Consider the following 19,263-nt stretch of genomic DNA (forward strand, 5'->3'; position numbering starts at 1 on the left):
TAGCAAGAAGGATGTAATTAATGACAATTGGAAAATAAAACTCTGGAAAAAGATAGCTTTTGGGAGATGGAGGAGAAAAGGAACTACAAAGTACTCAACTCCCACTCTTATTTAGTGGAAGTAGAGAGATTCCAATTCAATTGGGAATCTTCTAGAAAAAAATGTTGCTTATGTGTGTGGCAATTGATGAGTCACCAGTAAAAAAGGAAAGCCAGAGAAATAGCGGGCATTGCTTATAAGCAGTAGAAGAAAGTTATGGGATTAAAAAAAAAAATCTACATGTTAGAGGAGGAAAAGATGATGGTGGAGAAAAGGAGGAAGAAGAAGGGAAAAAGGAGAGAGAGAGAGAGAGAGAGAGAGAGAGAGAGAGAGAGAGAGAGGAAGGAGGAGAAGGAGGAGGAGGAAGGATTTTATCAAAATTGAACATTTTTGCTCTTTGAATAAATCTATTAAGGAAATAAAAAATCAAGCCATACATTGTGAACAACAACAACAAAAATCCACAATTAACTTTTTCAACAAAGGGAATTTTTTCACAATATAGGGAACTCTGTCAACTACAAAATGAGACATCAAGTAACCCAATTAAAAACAAATGAGAAACAGAAACTCATAGACGCAGACAACAGTTTAGTGGTTGCCAGAGGGTAAGGGGGGGTGGGGGGTGGGAGATGAGGGTAAGGGGGATCAAATATATGGTGATGGAAGGAGAACTCACTCTGGGTGGTGAACACACAATGGGATTTATAGATGATGTAATACAGAATTGTACACCTGAAATCTGTGTAATTTTACTAACAATTGTCACCCCAATAAATTTAAAAAAATGGGTGAGCATTTTGAACATATGCTTTACAAAAGAAGATATATGAATGGCCAACCAGCACGTAACTAGACGCTCAATATCATCAGTTATCTGGAAAATGCAAATTAAAACAGCGATGAGATGATGACTTTGCACGTTTACTAAAATGGCTAAAACTGAAAAGACTGACCATACTGTTGGTGAGAATGTAAAGGGATAACTCAGAAATGCCACTCCAGGTATTCACCAAAAAGGAAAGAACACGTCCACGTGAAGACTTCTACACAAATATTCATAGTAGATTCATTCATAATAGCCCAAAGCCTGGAAACAACCCAAATATCTATCGACAACTGAGTGAAGAGAGAAAACGTGGTATATCCTTACAAAGGAATACTACTCACCAGAGACGGAGACCAAGTACTGACACAACATGAATGCATCTCTAGAACATTGTACCTACCGAGTGGAATATGCGAGGTGTGGAAAGTACTTCCTCTGATTTTATCTATGAAATGGATGAAAAGACACATTTCGTCGGTAGTACCGGAAAGCGGTTCCAAGGGTGTCTGGGGTTGGGTGAGGGAGCTGAGTTGACTGAGAAAGCACAGGACTTGTTTGGACGGTACAAACATTCTATCGCTTCCCTGTGACGCTGGTTACATAGGTGTCAAAACTCATCAAACTCTACCTCAGATGGGTGTGTTTGAATGTAAACTATGCCTCATAAATTTGATGTAAGCATTTATCACATTCTTCGTCTCGACTTCTGATGCCTGGTGACTGGAAGCAATGACAAGTGCCCTTTCAAATAATGACTGTGAAGTTGATGGGTGCTACCAACAACAGACTTGCAGCACAGAGAAATCTAGAAATCCCAAGGTAGCCAGACACAAATGCATATGAGAGAAAGAGGAAGTTCTTAGATATTTTCAAGTCAGGGGAGTGCTTAGGTGTCACAGTGCCACTCAGGAGTGACCTTCACTCTGCTAAATGACCTCTAAAGAAACTAACATGACCAGTTGTCTTTTGTTTAATTTCATTATTAATTCATAATTAATTAAAATATGGCTATTAATAATGCATGCTTAGTCTATGAAGAATGTCTTCTCCACATTGTAATTTTTATTTTTTATTCTCGTTCTTTCCACAGATCCCAGAGAACCTGAGAATATTAGATGCCAGGCTCAAGGTGCAAAGATTGCAGTGGTTACCTGGAAGCCTCCTTCTACAAGTCATTTTAATAATTATGTTCTTTGTTATAATGATTCAGGTAATTTGTATATAATTTAATTCCATATCAGGAAAGAGTAATCAAGGATTGGAAAGCTAGAAAGGAGGGTGAGGTCGTGAGCATCGAAGCTGTCTGCCTAGTGACAGCAAGGACATCCTGTGCACGAGGTGGCTTGAGGACAGCTCCCGCTGTCAGTGGGCTCCCCAGTCCGGCCATGATGACGGCCTGGAGCATCCAGCCTGCCTGCCTGTGTCGATCTGTCTCAGCCCCAGTCTGCACACTCCAAAGTCTGGGGAAAGGCTAGCTCTGGGAGATAATACCCATTCCTGTCTTGCACATTTTATATAAGTGAGTCACACGGGTTTGAACTCGTTATTCAGGCCCACAAACACCACCAAAACTGGCACCAGTTTGGTGCACGCAAAATATTGGGTGCATTGAAATGAAGAGGCACCCATGTAGCCACGGAAGCCAGTCTGATGGCAGGTGGAGTCTTGGGTCGCAGTTCTGGTTAGAATCAGACATCCGTGGAAGCAGAGGGACTGGGGACTAGTTCAATCCCGAGTCCTCCAGACGAGAGAAGAAACATCTTCTGGACAACTTGAAGTATCTCAGATGCTTGTAGAAAGCACTGAGCCTCCATGGACCACGTGTGAGCAGACGGGGAGCCTGAGACAGCCCTTCACCTGTGGGAGGTGGGATTCAGCTGAACCTCTCACTGACCTCCATCCTCGTCTGGTGGGTAGGAACCAGACACATTTTCCGAATTTGAAAAAGTAGAAAACCGTTTCTCTTCAGGGTCTTATTTTATATTTCAAGAACATATCATCTTGGCTGGTTGCTGGAATCTTAGTAATCTAATCACTAAAGCGACGTTAAACACACATGTAGTTTTTAGGTTCGCATAAGAGGACTCAAGTGCTGTGGATGAGAAATATCAGCAAGGCACTTGGGGTCACGGTGATTACAAACGTTGGGTCTATGAGAAAAGGGAAGTGGAAGTTCCAGGAAGATAAACCCGCAAGACGATTAGATGCCCTCTGCCTCCCTGACAGCCCTCGGACGAACGCTGGGCTGGGCTTCCCGATGAACGCATTGTCTGGGTTTCTCTTCTCTGAATCTTCTACTCTCTGTTCCTCCCTTCCTGTACTCTCTCTCCTCCACCGTATTTTCTATGCCAGAGTATATGGTAGAAATTTATGGAGAAATGTTTATTGCTGCTTTATATTCTATACAGTTTGAAATATCCAGTATTTGCATAACGAGGCTTAGAATGACGTAGTGAGTGAGTTATCAGCAGTCTGATGAGGGAGTTTTTTGCAACTAGTACTAGTTTTTTCATGTGTGTTTTTTCATTTTGTTTTGTTTTGTGTTTATCACCACTACCATCCCTTCTTATTTAGTGGGGCCCAAATTTATGACTACCCAAATATAACACTTAAACAGGAGGGGCGGGGAAGTAAGGAAGCGGGAGCTGGGCAATGTCAGGCTCTGTGTGTGCCCTTTTCTCCCGAACTGTTCGCTGCTAACAGAATCCAGCTGTGTCCTGGGCTGTGCGCTGACTGCTGATGGGTGGGTGTCTTTGGAAGCTGCCCACATGCCACCCGCTTTCTCTCGTAGTGATCAACACAGAGCACCCTGAACGGAAGGGTGCTCTGCTTTGCTTCTCTTGTTCACCTGAAACATAGGCAGTGTGAGACCCTCTCCCACTTTACCGAAGTCGGACTTGATAGCATTCCAGCTTTGTTAAAGCATTTATTTAAACTACTCTCATTATTTCAGATAAAATCACTATTAACAATCCACAGGAATAAAGTCTCTGAACTGTTATTGCAGCTTATATTACTTTTAAATTAGGTACTAAGTTTTATGTCATTATTTCATAATGCAATCATGTCAGTGTCTCTGAAAGTTAGGGGTTAAAGTGGAGGAAAAATGTAATTGACATTTATTCGTTTCCTCTGTCGGGTGTTTTTATAATGTTTGAAGATTCTGTTAAACCTCTCAATAACAACTCTGAGAGGAGAAGGGCATAAATGTTTCCATAGCTCATAGGACGCAGCTGGGTAATCACAGAAGTTAACATAAATGATCAAATTGAACAGCTTGAACTGTGCTCTTTTTGCAATTGTGTCGTTCATGCTTTTAGCTTGAGATACTGTAGGCAAATGCAGTATTGGATATAAACTTGATGACAACTGACAATGACGCTTCCTCAATAATGGAGGAACTTCGTTGCACTCAAAGGACTATTTTTCAAAAGTTATTGAAACCAGCGTTCACCCTTCAAGGTCACAGTGATGCTGCTGGAAATGATTTTATGTAATGTCTTCTTTTTCTTGAAGAGAAAACGACCTGTTTTATATTTTAGTTTTTAAGCAGCACAAAATCCTGTGGGGATCAGCGGGTTATACTCTTTAGATTACTGTTGAAGAAGATAGTTTAGAGCAGTTCCATGTGGGCAGCTGTTAATGGATTTCCTGAGATACTTTCTAAAAAACAAAGAGGTGACAAGTCAGGAAGCCAGTGTCTTTGTAGTCATTTCTATGAGCCATGCATGACATAAGGAACGGCATGTCCCTGAGGGCTCACAGAAAAACAAATCTCAAGCCCTGAGCCAAATAAATCTTTAACTGGTCCCCCACACGGGGCTTCTGAGAAAAACAGCTCAAATGCAGGAGGGGGCAGGTGTCCGCGTCAAGTGCTTTGGCCTTTCCACCAAACCCTGAAACCTCAGTGCCAGGGTCCCTCCTTTCCTGTGAGGTCATGGACAGATTGCTTAGTGTCTCTTTGGCCCAGTTTTGTCATCTTCAAAGTGAAATCATATCAAGGGTGCCAGCCTGTAGGGTGGTGGTGATGGCTAGTTAATTTGCGTAAGCCAGTGCTCGGTACACAGAGTGGCCCAGCCATCGTTTCATCTGCATCTCGCTGTCATCACTGTGACTGCTCTCTCGAAGGCCACTGCCACTCTCACCTCCCTTGGACCCCTCTTTCCTGGAGCCACTTGACTACTCAAAAATAATCAGTGCCTAGTGATTTTTCAGTGTCACAAATGCTAACTCTTCTGCCTGAAAAGTAAAACACACTGAAACAAAGTCCTACGGCCTATGTGCCCCCCACCCCCCACCCCCCACCCCCCCGGCAGAATCTGCTGCCTCACTCAGGCTTGTCCCTACACTCAAAACGCTTGTATGGTTTGGTTTTTCTTTTCAACCTTCTACCTACTCAGTCTCACTCATCTCTCAACTCTCAATGAAAAGCTCAGATGCGACTGCCAGCGTGAACTTTCCTCGTTTCCACTGCCGCTTCAATCACAGTCGCATGGTACAGACCTACATCTGAAATCCATCAGAGTAGCTAATATCAGGGGTCAAAGTTTGGAGGTTAAGTATCAGAAACGTTCACTAAAAATTCATCTTTCTGAAACAGCACAACTCAGGACTTTCATAATATCCACTGAGGGCTGTGTTTTCTCAGAAAGGAGAGAGACCATCTTCACAAATGTGCCTTAACTTATTAAGTTGTTTATGTACCAAAATAGTTATATGAAACCATAACTTTCGAAGATCTGAGTTTGTTTATAACAATGGAATTTGTCCAATCCAGTGGCTGATGGCTGTGTGGCCCTCTGTGCATGAGGACGTATTTATCTCTCAATCACTCGGTTTGGAGTTGGCGAGGAATGATTTTGTGCAGACACCCAGTTAAATATGTGGTAATCTTGACTTTTAATGACTTAATAAACATTTCCTTTTTTTTTTTCCTGAGGTTTAAATTGCCGCGATCTGAATGAAAGTATGACCAACTTTAATCTCACAGATTTGAATCCGTATACACATTATAAAGTAACATTGCATGCCTACGTCTGCGGGCAAGTGAGACGTGATGGAATTCCTGTGACATGTGTATTTCAAACAAAAGCATCACGTAAGTGACACGCTTTCATGCTTCTCTCTCTGAATGGTAAGGAGCAAAGTATGACCATTTTAACATACTGTACATCTGTTTATGCTTCATTTGGGAAATAATTGATCTGGCACATTTGTTTACATCTAGGGTTTAGAATAATTTGAAATACAACTTAAAAACGGTGTTTTGGGGTTTTCTGCACTCTTCGGGTATAATCATAAGAATTGTAAGAATGAAGCATCGGGGGCATATTAACTGGTACAATCTGTAAGAGTTCAGGCAAGTATGTACCTAACCAACTTAGCTAAAAACACGTTGTTTGTTGTTTTCTTTACTGTCCAAAATAGTAACTGCTCTCAGACACCTAATCATGCCTCACTCACAAAGCAGTCACTTGCTAGCCTCTGCTTACCTGACCAAACACCTCATAAAACAAAATAGTTTGTCAGCATTTTCTTCTCTTTGCTACACTGAACTGCCGACTGTTTTATTTAATGGCACATTTTCCACGTGGGGTTTCCGTCGCATGGCACTTGGCTCTTGCCACCAGTGTGATGGCCCCATCATATCCAGGCCCAAAGCTAGGTCTGCCTCTGAGGCCAGTGTTGGGCCCAGCAAGGTCAGGGAAGAAGGGACCCCCAAGGGTAAGACTGCAGGGGCCTTACCTGGAGCCAGGTTCGTGGAAGGGTTTTGTCCCCTCAGGGCTGGGCAGAAAATGCTCTGCATGTCATTGAGGCTTGGGGTTAAAGAGTCCAGGTCCTCGAGTTTTATACTTTGGTTGTTTTCCTGAATTTCTGTGATACCAGAGGAAACAATTAGCTGCCAATCCTGGAGAGTCCAGCCAGGTAGATGAGTGCCTGGCTGACGTGGGCACATCGCAAAAGGAGGGCGTGGGCTGTATGGAGGCTGCCGGGGTTCCCTGTTCTCTGCTCTCGCATTCTACACGCTCCTTACATACAGGATGACGCAGAGGCTGTGGGTTCAAGTACCACTTGCAATCTCATTAATCTCCACCAATGACCAGGTGGTTTCGTTTTAGGTGTTTTGCTATGTACAATATGTGCTTTTTCCTGTATGTACCTCATTTCCCTGTCCACACCCCCCACATGAACACTTAAAATAGGGGACAGTGTGCACATATAGCATCAAGTAGTTTAAATGTGCATTTACCCAACGATTAAAGTCACACACCTTTCTTGCTTTGGATATAGCGCCAACCATGGTCAGGAACATCAAAGTCGCACAGAAGTCAGATAACGGTATGGATGTGAGCTGTGACCCGCCTGACAAGTTCAACGGCCCCACCTCAGGCTTCTATCATTTGGAAGTCGAAACTGGAGGTCACGTGGTTCAAAAGTCCAAACAAAACACGTGCCATTTCCAAGTAAGAGATCTTCAGTATTCAACAGCATACACGCTTCAGGTAAGGTTATCATCTCTGTAATTGCAATAGTATTGATATACATGATAGTGACTGTTACATAGACCTTACGTAACGGAAACCAGTGCATCACACCTCAACAGCCTGAAATGTTTGACTCCAAATTCTCACCCCCTAGTACTAACCACCGTAGTTTCAAGCAGATATTTTGTCGGCATATTTTTTGACCTTCAATATGATACCAGCAAATTACCTTTATATTATCAATATATCATATAGTACCAATAGGACCTTCAAGATTCTGATGACATAGTTTGATGCACTTCATACTATTTCTCACTAAATTATTGCTCCTGTGTCAGGAAGTACGCTTTGTGCACAATGGATGATTACTTTGCTAAATCTTTTCTTTTCCTTTTTTTTTTTTTTAATCTTTACTAACGTGACTGTTTTTAACTAGGTACCCTGAGGTTAGAAAATTGTACAAATAAATATTAGGAAATACTAGGGAACACAGACAATTAAAAAGCTCACCCTTCATGAGCTCACTGCCTACTGATCATATTTTGTGTGTATACTTCTAAAATGGAAAAACTCAGCCTTTCCCTTCTGTTATGGGGGAAAAAAGAAAAAAACACACAAATCGATCCATCTCCTGTGTTTCTTCCCTGTGAGTCTCCTTTACTATTCACATGAAACCCTTCTGACACTTCTGGTCACCAGACCTGTGCCAGTTCTTCCCCACAGGAAGCAAGTCTTGGTGACACCAGCTGGGTGTCCTATAATTTCATCCAACTGCGACACTCTCTCCCTGGGGACAGTGTCAGATCCCACAGGGTAAGGGCTTTGTCCTACAGGACTGCCTTGCCTCCACTTTAGATGCCAGTCGCAGATAGTCGGTCCCCAGGTCACCCATAACTTCTGTCTGACTTGGCTACAAATGATGTATTCCCATGACCCCCTCATTGGGTTCAATTAATTTGCTAAAAGCAAACCAACAGCCAGATGAAGAGACACATGAGACGAGGTCTGAGAGGCTCAGGAGGTCTGTCCCATGGGGCTGTGCTGTGTCACCCTCCCGGTGTGGAGGTGTCCGCCCACACGGAAGCTCTCCGAATATGGTACTTTTGGGATTTTATGGAGGCTTCATCATGGAGGCACGATCAATCATTAATTCCATTTCCAGCCATTCTCCCTTCTCAAGACAATAGGGGGGCGGGGGGCAGGGCTGAAAAATCCAAGCTTCTAATCATGGCTTGGTCTTTCTGGTGATCAGCCCCACCCAGGAGCCATCCAGGAGCCCGCCCAGAGTCACCTCGTTAAAACTAAAGACACTCCTGTCACCCAGGAAGTTACAAGAGTTCCAGAAGCTCAGTGCCAGAAACCGGGGGTGGAGACCAATACCCAATACATGTTTTCCATTATCTCACAATTTCCATAATATGCAACACACATTCATATATATTCAACATATCTGAATACAGTTTGGTAAACTGCATTTTTCATATATCACTGTGTCATGAACCTTCTTCCATGTTACATATTCTGCTACTATGTAATTTTTAATGGTTGCATAGGATTCTATCATATGGCTTTATCATTCTGTACTAACCATACCTATTTTGATCTCTGTTAGAAACAGTAATTGTTAAACACACTTATTGGTGAATAACAGGTCCTGCTTTTTCTGTGATGTTTGGGCAGTGAAATATGGTATTGGCATCTCTTTTTGTTTTCCTAGGGCGTCTTTATTTGCGGTTGAGGACAAATACAGTTTTTGTTGCTATTGTTATGGTTACATGCTCTTTGCTGCCTTTGTCTGGTTTTCTTTGGGGAAGCTTTTTGGATATTAATAATATTAATCTCTGTCATATGAGTTGCAAAGTTTGTTTTCAGTTTGTAGTTTGCTTTTCTCTTTTATAGCACCTTAAGTTATACACAATTCTCCCTTTTATTTTTATTCAAATCTATCAGTTACTTTTTTGGTTTAATGGGAATTTCCATAGTTGACTGTTTGATATGATGTTGACAATTGGTTTCATATCCCTTATCCCTGAAAAAAAGTGTTCTTATACATGTAAGCTTTCTTGTTTTTTGTTTTTTTAACTAGAAACATAGGTTGGACTTTATCAAATCTTTTTTATGTTGCCATGATGTGATTTCTTTATATGGTGAATCATAGTGATAGGTTTCCCTAATGCTAAATCATTGTCATATTCCAAGAGAAAATTCTGCTCCGTCATTGCGTATTATTGTTTTAAAGTATTATTGAATTTAACAGCTTAATATTTTATTAAGTCTTTAGGAGCAGACATCCATAAATGAGGTCGTTCAAAAAGGGGGTGGAAAAGGTGTGACATAGACGTGGGTGTCATTCTTGTCATGTTTTCGTGTAAAGGAGATGCTAACGTGATAAAACACTGTAGACATTTTTCTGTTTTATAACTTTATAGAGGATAGGAAGGATTTTTTTCCCTTGGAAGATTTTGTTGTAGTCTCTTTAATGTAGAGCAGAATTCTTTAAGAGCATTTATGTTTTCCTTCAATATGATTGTTCTTTTTAGATATTTTAGACTTTTTTCAGTGGGTGTGCCACCTACATTCTTCCAAAGAATAGTCCATGTGGAAGAAGTAGTTTGTTTTTCCCTATCGTGCATTGTACCTCAGCTTCCACCACTTCCTCAGTGCCTGCCAAGCTCCAGGCACACTGATTTCTTTTTTAATTTCTAAAATACATCCAGGTTTAGTCCTTTAGGCACTTTACCTGATGCTCTTCTCTCTTTTCAGCATTTTCTTTTTCCGTTTGTCAAATATGGTTAAGTTATTCTGAAAAATTATAGGTAAATATCGTACTAAAATACAATCTTGAAATTCAAGTGAGGAGATTGTTATTCAGTTATCCATTCTCTTCCCCACTCTTGAGCAGCCTGTCTTGTTTTCTTCATTGCATATGACATAACTTGTTTGTATGTTTACTTCATTTCCATTCCTACATCTTCGTGAGGGAACAGTCATTTTAGCTTCGTTCATCATTGTGGTCGCTGGTTGATAAATTAATGAAGTTGTTTTTGTTATTGCTAATTTATTACTTTTCTTTTGTGTAGGTTTATTTTCATGTTTTTCAGGTAGTTTGGGGATTGAAAGTGTTTTTTGTCCATTTATTTAATTCTTTTCTTTTTTATTAACTAAAAAATAATTAAAGCTTTGGTAAAATTTTGACTGTAGCCCCTGTCCCTGATTTCTCCATGACTGAATTTCTAATTTCTCCATGACTGACATAAAATTTAAGGAGTGGATATTTAGAGTTCTTATTATTGAAAATTCTAAAGAGTTCATATTGTAATTCAGAAGACTAATTTATCTGTTTTTTTTTTAAGAGACGGTTTCTACACTTCTGGTGCTTGAATTTTTTTTTATTGTTATTAGTTATTAGCTAATAAAAGATCATTGGTCTTTACACTTTCTGCCTTTTGGAATTTAGAGTATTTTTTATAGTTCACTTAGTACATGGTACATGTTTATGACTATTCTGTGAATACTGGGGAAATTATACATCCTCCATAGGGTAAAAGCTCAGGTACATGTTTTTCAGATTTATTATATTTGTCAATCTCTTTTAATGATAGGATCCAGATCTATTTTTACTTACATTTGTTTTTTGCTTTTATTGCTCTTGTTGCTTTCTTTCTCTTGTCAGTTTCCCTGTATATCTAAATTGTTTTTGGTTCATTTGTAGTCAGTATTATGAGATGCAGGTATTTATGGGAGTTACGTCTCTGCTGTAGATTTTGCCCTGTACACTCAGGGCATCAAATATTGTAACTGCGTGAACAAATATCACTTTAATATAAATATGGTGATTATTACATTATAGTATTCCCATTTCCCCTTTGAAAAATTTTGTGTGCATTTTATGTGTAATTCTTGTAAACAGTATATGGTGGAATTACATTTTAAATAAACTGTAAAGATATTAGCCTATTAATAGGGAATTTAACTTTAAATTATGAATATTTTTATATGCAGAATTTGATTCCTTCAGTTTCACCTGTTCTTGCTATTTACAACTATTATTATTATTATTATTATTATTGCTAAATGGGCTAAGAGTTCTTTATATCTTTTTCACTGTTAAATATTTTCTTTTAAAAAATATTTGGAAAAAAAAATATTTGATAAAATCTTGACATATCCTTGAAATTCCAGCTTTAAATGAAAGGTAACCAGTCTATTTTAATGAAAAGTAGCAGCATTGTGTGAGACATATTGTATATACATTGGCCTCAGAAAGTGACTTTCTCTTTTATTACTGGCCTTCAGGTCTATTTCAACAACGGGGAACATGATGGATTTCGAGACAGTGTGTCTTATTCAACATCTTGTAAGTTGTTACTTGGCTATAGATTATATTTATATTAAAATGTAATTAGCACTCGCAAAGCTTTATTATTTTACATTATCTCGTGTTTAATTATTAAATGTTTGAATTGTACATGTTCCATAAACGTAGTATTTTAAGTTATCTGAAAAAATGTACAGGGGAACAAGATATGAAAATACAGCATCTTAAAATTCAGTGAGGCGATTCAATTATTAAGGGTTGTTGATTGTATAAAATACTCGTGAAAGGATTTCTCTGAGTAGAGCATTAAGTTGTGATTATGCCATTCTCCACGTTAGTAACAAAGCACGTCGGTCTGCGTGCTGTTTTCGAGGCTGTTATCTATTTAATCGGTGCTGTGCTTGGCGGAAGCAGGCATTAGACACAAATCCCCCCTGGTTTACCTAAGTGAAGCTAAGATAAGCCTTCCCCAATGACAATGTGGCTGCTTGACTTGGGCGTCTCCTCCTTCTTCAAACTTTCTCATGCCTAGCCGAGCCGCTGCTCTCCTTGGAGCCTGCTCGCCACCTGCCTTCCTGACCCATGCCTCGAAGCTCAAAACCCTGTGTGGCCTCATGGGTGGCTTCGGAGGCCCTAAGAATCGGACCCTTACCCTCCCCCACTCCAGCCACCTAGAATTCATGGTCTCCATGGGCATATGCCAGGCGTGTTCCTGTCTCCAGGTTCTGCCCCACCTACACCTGCCCCAGGGTCACACCCAGCCTTTATAGTGTCCTAGTCTACTTTAGCATCTGCGTGGTTATGATGTATATTGTTCATGGGCTGTCCTCCTGCCTGACAAGGTCAGTTCCACAGGGACCAGAATCTTTGTTTTCATAGGTATCTGAAGTGGTCAGAGCAGTGGTGGGTGCACAGTCAGACACAAAAATATCTTTTGTGATGAGTGAACAATCAGTACTTACCATGTCCCAGGCATTATGCTAAGCGTTTACTGGGAATCAACTGGTGGAAGCTCGTTTTAGGAATTAGAGAATGGAGACGGAAAGGTCCCAACTGGGAAGAGGTAGAGCCAGGATCCGAATCTCACCCACCTGGCTCTGGTCTGAGGTCCTGGTGCCACTCTGTTATTTTGTTGTACTTTCACTGTACATGAAAAGTATGACACAGTAATTCATGGTGAGGGATATTTCGAATACATTATCTTTTCTCTGCCCTTCCTCCAGCAAAGGGTGTGACTTCATGTTAAACCTTAGTGAAAAATTACATCAGGGTGAGTGTAATCCTAACCAAAGAATGACATAATTTTTGTCTCTTGGTTAATTGGTTTCATACCTCAGTGAGCAGGTAAGAAAGTTTATCTTTGTGGGGCAGAGGCCTTTCTGATCCCTATAGGAAGCTACCCACTTCTGCATATAAAGTTAAACTATATGAGTTTTTTTCTGAGAATTATAATAACTAGATTCCGTCTTTGATCCCTTCCAAATAGAGAGGCTGAAAGAAAGAGAATTAAATCTACATGATAGTATCTCGTAAGAGGACATTATTTAAAGGAAGGAAAGAGAATCGCTCTTCTATAGTCTAAGTGTTTTCTTAAGATACAAAGTGTTTTTGTTGGTTCTGAATAATCTAGGCAAGATTCACAACATCAGGAATGTGTTGTATTTAGTCTCATTCTAAATCTGTTGTCTTTTGAAAACCTGAAAATAAATAAAAATAGCAAAATCTAAGTACTTTAAAAATGATTATTTAAAGAATCCAACCAACTATCTGACACAATAATCTCTCTTCATGTGTTATTTTTCATTTCTAGATAATTCTAGAGCACTGATTATATTCCTGGTATTTCTGATTGTTGTGACATCAATTGCCCTGCTCATTGTTCTCTATAAAATCTATGACCTGCATAAGAAAAGATCCTGGTAAGAGTTGATTTCAAAATGAAAAAAATCATGACGTTAATTATGATGCAAGCACCCAGCTGTGAGGCAAGTTCGCAACCAGTTAAGGGAACAGTGACAAGACAGCATGAAGTCCAGTTCATCACTGAACTTTTGCTCAAAGATTTTCAGTACGGTCTTCTTGGTTTATATTTCAATATTAGTATTTTCTACACTCACTAATAAGGTTATGGGTTTCTTTGAATAGTAATCAATGAAAAGAATGTGTGTCTGTTCTTTTAGTACAAAGTGAGTCAGAGGGATCTAGGAATGACAAAGGCAAAAGAAAGGAATAAAAATATCCAGGGAAGCAGATGTATTCCTTTGGCCAGGCACAATTGCGTTTTATGACAAACAAGAGTTTTAAAATAATTTAGTCACTTATCTGAGTGTAGCAGACAACCCTTGATTGGTTTCTTCCTCCATTTTTCCTCCCTTCCACCCTTCTGTCCTCTATTCTTTCCTCCCCTCCCCTCCCTTCCCCTCTTCACTCTTCCTTTTTTTAACTCCCTGCTTCCATTCCCTCCTCTGTTCAATACATTCATTAAACATAAATTGAATGCCAACTGAATTCTGTTTCTGAAGGCTATAAAAACTTATGTTTCTTATTTTCACAGCAACTTAGATGAACAACAGGAACTTGTTGAAAGGGGTAAGTATGTGTATTATTTTTAACGCTGAATTACCTCCCCCCCTCACATTGGAAGCCATTCCTTTTAAATAAGAATTCAACTTTTATCTAATCTGGATTTGCTCCATTGACACCATGAGGAAGCATCACTGTATTTATGTGCATCACTGTATTTATGTAATCAGCAAGCATTAACTCTAAGATGTAAATGTAATGACATGTGTGAACCCGGGAGAGACACCACACTGGTCCTGAATCTTCAATGTGTTTGCAGATGATGAAAAGCAGCTGATGAACGTGGAGCCGATCCATGCTGATAACTTGCTGGAAACGTATAAGAGGAAGATTGCTGATGAAGGGAGACTCTTTCTGGCTGAATTTCAGGTGTGTGCTCATCTCCATCCAGGAGGAGGAATTGTACTCAGTGATCAAGATAAATCCAACTTAAATATATTTGCCTTTAGAATTCACCCCACAGAATCCTGCAATAGTATCAAAGCAGATATTATTAGCAGATATTCACTCACCAGGAGAGTGACTCGTAGTTAGGGAACGAGTCCATAGTTCACAATAATGCTTCGTCGTTGTGAAGTTGTGTCACCAAACCTGTTTGGCTCAGTGTGTCCTTATATTCTCAGTAATCATCCAAGTACATATTTTTCAATGATTTTTCAAGTCGCAGAGCAATGAATGCTTAATTTCCTCTCATGGAAGAGTTCTTCTTGAAGGATGAGACTTAGTCTCAAAGTAGTCCATCCTTCATTTTCTAAGTGTTTTCTGGTGTAATTTCTCAATGTTGATGTCAATGACTGTTGTGCAATTTGGCCATCAGTATAAAGGATGCGCATTGCAGGACGTCTCCTTTCCGCACTCGGAGAAGCCGCAAGGGGAAAGCTACTTTTCTTTCTTTTTTAATTTTTATTATTTAAGTGTGTTTTTCCAGGACCCATTAGCTCCCAGTCAAATAGTTGTTTCAATCTAGTAGTGGAGGGCGCAGCTCACAGTGACCCATGTGGGGATCGAACCGGCAACCTTGTTAAGAGCACCGCACTCTAACCAACTGAGCTAACCAGCCGCCCCGAAAGCTATTTTCTTTTTGGAATGTGCTGTGACCCAAAGATGTTGTGTCTTCCAGAGCATTCCACGGGTGTTCAGCAAGTTTCCGATCAAGGAGGCTCGGAAATCCTTCAACCTGAATAAAAACCGCTATGTTGACATTCTTCCCTGTAAGTGACCCTGGAGAACACGATCCCGCGTGTTTGGGCTACTTGGTTATTCACCATTTCACTAACTTACACTGTCCTTTTCCTGAACAGATGATTATAACCGCGTGGAACTGTCTGAGCTCAACGGAGACGTGGGGTCAAACTACATCAATGCCAGCTACATTGACGTGAGTAGAAAGGCCTGTACAGCTGGGTTGGGTTGTATCTTCATCCTGTTGTCTTCCATCAGGTTCACTCCCCTTGTATCTTGCCTCCCATTCAGTTCTTTCTTGGCCATGGCAAAATTTTAGGAATATGACTAGAAAGAGTTTGTAGTAAGCCCATAATGTCACCACCACAAACAGCAAAATCTTTCTACAATTTGCAAGAATAGTTATTTCTTATTTGCTATCAGTACTACGTTTAACACAGGATTTTTTTTCTCTACAAACAAAATGATACTAAGAATCAAAATACCCTGGTGCCCAGGGCGGGATATCAGATGATGACTGAGCGTGTATGTCCCCTGAGAGCCCACATTCGCCCGGTGGGGGCTGGGGCTTCTGCCTCCCCAGGTTCCTGGACCGGGTACAATAGTAGAGGTTTGGGCTGGGACCCGGACAGGCCTCCTGACTCCAAACCGCTCTGCTTCAGTGCGTCACACAGCACTGCACGTCCATGGGGCGCTCTCGTGGACCCAGGTCATGCGACCATTGGCTTTATCTGAAAACAAACATGGCGCATGGGGAATTTACCCAAAATAGTTAAAAATGAAATTCACTATATAAATTCTTAAATATGTCAAAATGTCAAGCAGTATCAATTCATAGAGAGACTGGAAAACATCTCCCTCCCACTCAATGCACCATCTGCCCAATGTCCCCACATAGCACAAGAGATGGCCTGTGTGGTTCCTTATTTATCCAGCTGGAGTTGCTGTTTACAAACAAGAAAATGCCCACATTTGTTATCTCCCCTTTATCCAAGATGTTACCATAACATTCACACTGTTCTGAATCATGTTTTATTTAATTAAAACATTTGTGTTGGAGATTATATATATATATACATTATCATTATAAAGAGCAGGGCTCGGCAAATCTCCTTAAAAAAACACTCAATTGAAATTGAGGGCTTTTTTGTTTGTTTGTTTTGAGCTACTTGAATATATAAACCTTCAGTGGAGTAGGTGAAGTGATTAAATTATCATAATATGTTTATTAATTTACACCATATATTAGTTTCCCTGGGCTGATATAACAAAGTACCACAACTTGAGAGGCTTAAAACAACAGAAATTTATTCTCTCATAGCTCTGGAGGTGTCAGTAGAGTCACGCTCCCTCTGAATTTTTAATTTTATAAGAATTTAGATAGTCTCTAAGGAGGAAAAATATCTACTTTCTATTCAAATACGTATGGTAATTATGCTGTTGAGCTACACTTACGTTTCTCCAGCAGAGCTGGGAGCTCCTGGAAAGCAAGTGTCTTCAGCTTTTAGACATGGACTTGTCATAGTGTAACCCATATAAGTGTTGAATAAATGAATGTATGAATAATACGAGGTCGCAAGAAGTTTCAAGAAGTTACTGAAATTAATCATGACATTGTATGGCCCGTGTGATGGAATTCCGTCGCATGGCAAAGCTATCTATCTGTCTGAGGCATCCTATGACTGCTGAGGTGATCTTAGGAACGTGAGATAGTTTGGAAGAAATTAGCCCACTATCCTATATGGCTCCGTGCTCCTCCTTTTTTTTGGCAGCAGGAGTGGAGAAAGCTGCCATTGCAGAGAATGAAATGAAAGTTGTCTGTTCTCTAGAATGGCTGAGACGGAGTCTAGGTAGGAGGGGGGCTAAGCTCAGGCTGCCTTGCTGAAAGAAACAGAGTGAAAATCTCGAAGGGAACGCCATGGCTGTGAGGAGGTTGAAGCTGTGGCAGATGGTGCTGTAAGGCTGGCAGGGTATCAGGCACAGAGAAGCCTCGATTACCCTTGTGTATTGCTGTACCAGCCCACATGAGGGCCAAGTCGTCTTTCAATTGTTTGGGGTATACAGCGATGACCCATGCAAGCCACTGTGTCAACAAACAAATATTGTTTGTACACGCTAACGACCACGTTTGGCACACTTAAATGCCTGATCGCGAGTTAATGAGATCCCCCTATCATTTGGAAATGCCCAGGGAAATCCACAACCAAGAAATGGTGGCTTGAAAGCAACTTCCTCTAACTTCCAATTGTGTATGTAAAGGAGTGAGTGAGTGTTCAGTAAATGACATACCTTTGTGTGTGTTTTGAACAGGGTTTCAAAGAGCCCAGGAAGTACATTGCTGCACAAGGTAATGTAGCTCCTCGTCCACTAGCTTCCTGAAACCATGTTTTGCAGCACTTTGAAGAAGCTCTTTCTTAGTTCGTATTTGCTTACCGCCTAGGTCCCAGGGATGAAACTGTCGATGACTTTTGGAGGATGATCTGGGAACAGAAAGCCACGGTGATTGTCATGGTCACTCGATGTGAAGAAGGAAACAGGGTAAGGACCCAGAAGCTCGCTAGGGCGGAGGTGGATGTTAGGAAAGGAGAGTGTTGGATCGCGTATCCAAATGCCACGTGTGTGTGCTTGATGACACAATCAGACCATTCTCTGTTTGAAGCAACATAACACTTGATTACAAGTTTTCAGACCTGTAGAAAAACAAAATTTGTACATATATACATATATGTACCTATGAGTACAATTTAAACATTCCCGGTTAACTGCTGGTCTTAAATTTGATTCTCATTTCTCGGCAGTGTCGTTCTAAGTTCAGTACATTTCTATGTGCTGATTTCACAAGTACTTGTGGGTATACTTGAAACAAACCTGACCGTGGGTACATGGGTGGTAACTCGTGTGATGTGGCTTTCGGAAGCATGAAAGCCTCCCCATCCCCAGCCTGAAATTAACCACAGCATTTCTGCCGACCCCCAAGCACGTCCACTTTTCCTATGCAGCTAAGCCTGGGAAGGTCGTCCCCTGCTAGGCGGCAGGAAGGAAATCCTTCAGGGCTCATTCGTGGAAAGGGAAGCTAATCCCAGCATCCAGCTTAAATTGCAGCTGTGCTTACAGGAGAGACTGTGTTGAGCATTTCCGATGGTTAAGCCGTTGTTTAAGGAATGTTTAATGAAAAGCTTATGTAAATGGAACATTGGCATCATTAACGATTTTTTAAAAACACAGAACAAATGTGCAGAATACTGGCCATCGATGGAAGAGAGCACCCGGGAGTATGGCGATGTTATCGTGAAGATCAACGAGCACAAACGATGCCCAGACTATATCATTCAGAAGTTCAACGTCACAAACGTGAGTTCGCTTTCTTACCTAATGTTCATTTTCGTGCTGTTAGTCGAAAAAGACAGGTAGGAACTATGAAATGTGAGGAATTACAACATACCTGGGAGAAATGCTTTTTCATGACCCCCAGGAGGAAGGGTTGGGTTAGAATCGTAGCACAAGCCACCAGAGTCACCAGTGATTGTCCCTGGTGAAAGCGGTTATCTGTCCAAGTCCCATCAGAGCCTTCATAATGCGGACGCTTGAAGTAGGAAGAAAAGAGCTTATGAAGTGTGTTACATAAATGACTGGATTGCTGAATGAATGGTCCCTATTCTCAATGTGTTTATTACCATTATGGAAAGAATATTTGTACAAATGGGACAATTAGACACCGCTATAAGAAGTATCAAGTTCAATGTAGGAGAGATAAAGCGTTTAGTTTAGAAAAGAACACTCGCGGTGTGGTCTTGACGGATAGTTAAAATGGAGGTTCTCACATGTGT

The 19,263-nt window shown here is 40.6% G+C and overlaps 1 protein-coding gene across 5 annotated transcripts in view; it reads left to right on the forward strand.

The window, feature by feature from the left end:
* PTPRC (protein tyrosine phosphatase receptor type C) overlaps positions 1-19,263 on the forward strand; it is a 96,578-nt gene that overhangs the window by 63,776 nt on the left and 13,539 nt on the right. For all 5 annotated transcript variants that reach the window (XM_019750883.2, XM_019750887.2, XM_019750886.2 and 2 more), the window contains 12 exons: positions 1,959-2,078; positions 5,808-5,966; positions 7,160-7,371; positions 11,650-11,710; positions 13,482-13,590; positions 14,226-14,260; positions 14,514-14,623; positions 15,375-15,465; positions 15,556-15,632; positions 17,747-17,783; positions 17,877-17,974; positions 18,662-18,787. In XM_019750883.2, coding sequence (XP_019606442.2) covers positions 1,959-2,078; positions 5,808-5,966; positions 7,160-7,371; positions 11,650-11,710; positions 13,482-13,590; positions 14,226-14,260; positions 14,514-14,623; positions 15,375-15,465; positions 15,556-15,632; positions 17,747-17,783; positions 17,877-17,974; positions 18,662-18,787 — 1,235 coding nt within the window. The remainder of the gene's footprint in view (positions 1-1,958; positions 2,079-5,807; positions 5,967-7,159; positions 7,372-11,649; positions 11,711-13,481; positions 13,591-14,225; positions 14,261-14,513; positions 14,624-15,374; positions 15,466-15,555; positions 15,633-17,746; positions 17,784-17,876; positions 17,975-18,661; positions 18,788-19,263) is intronic.

This window comes from Rhinolophus sinicus, linkage group LG12 (assembly GCF_036562045.2).
Source record: "Rhinolophus sinicus isolate RSC01 linkage group LG12, ASM3656204v1, whole genome shotgun sequence".
NCBI classification, from domain to species: Eukaryota; Metazoa; Chordata; class Mammalia; order Chiroptera; family Rhinolophidae; genus Rhinolophus; species Rhinolophus sinicus.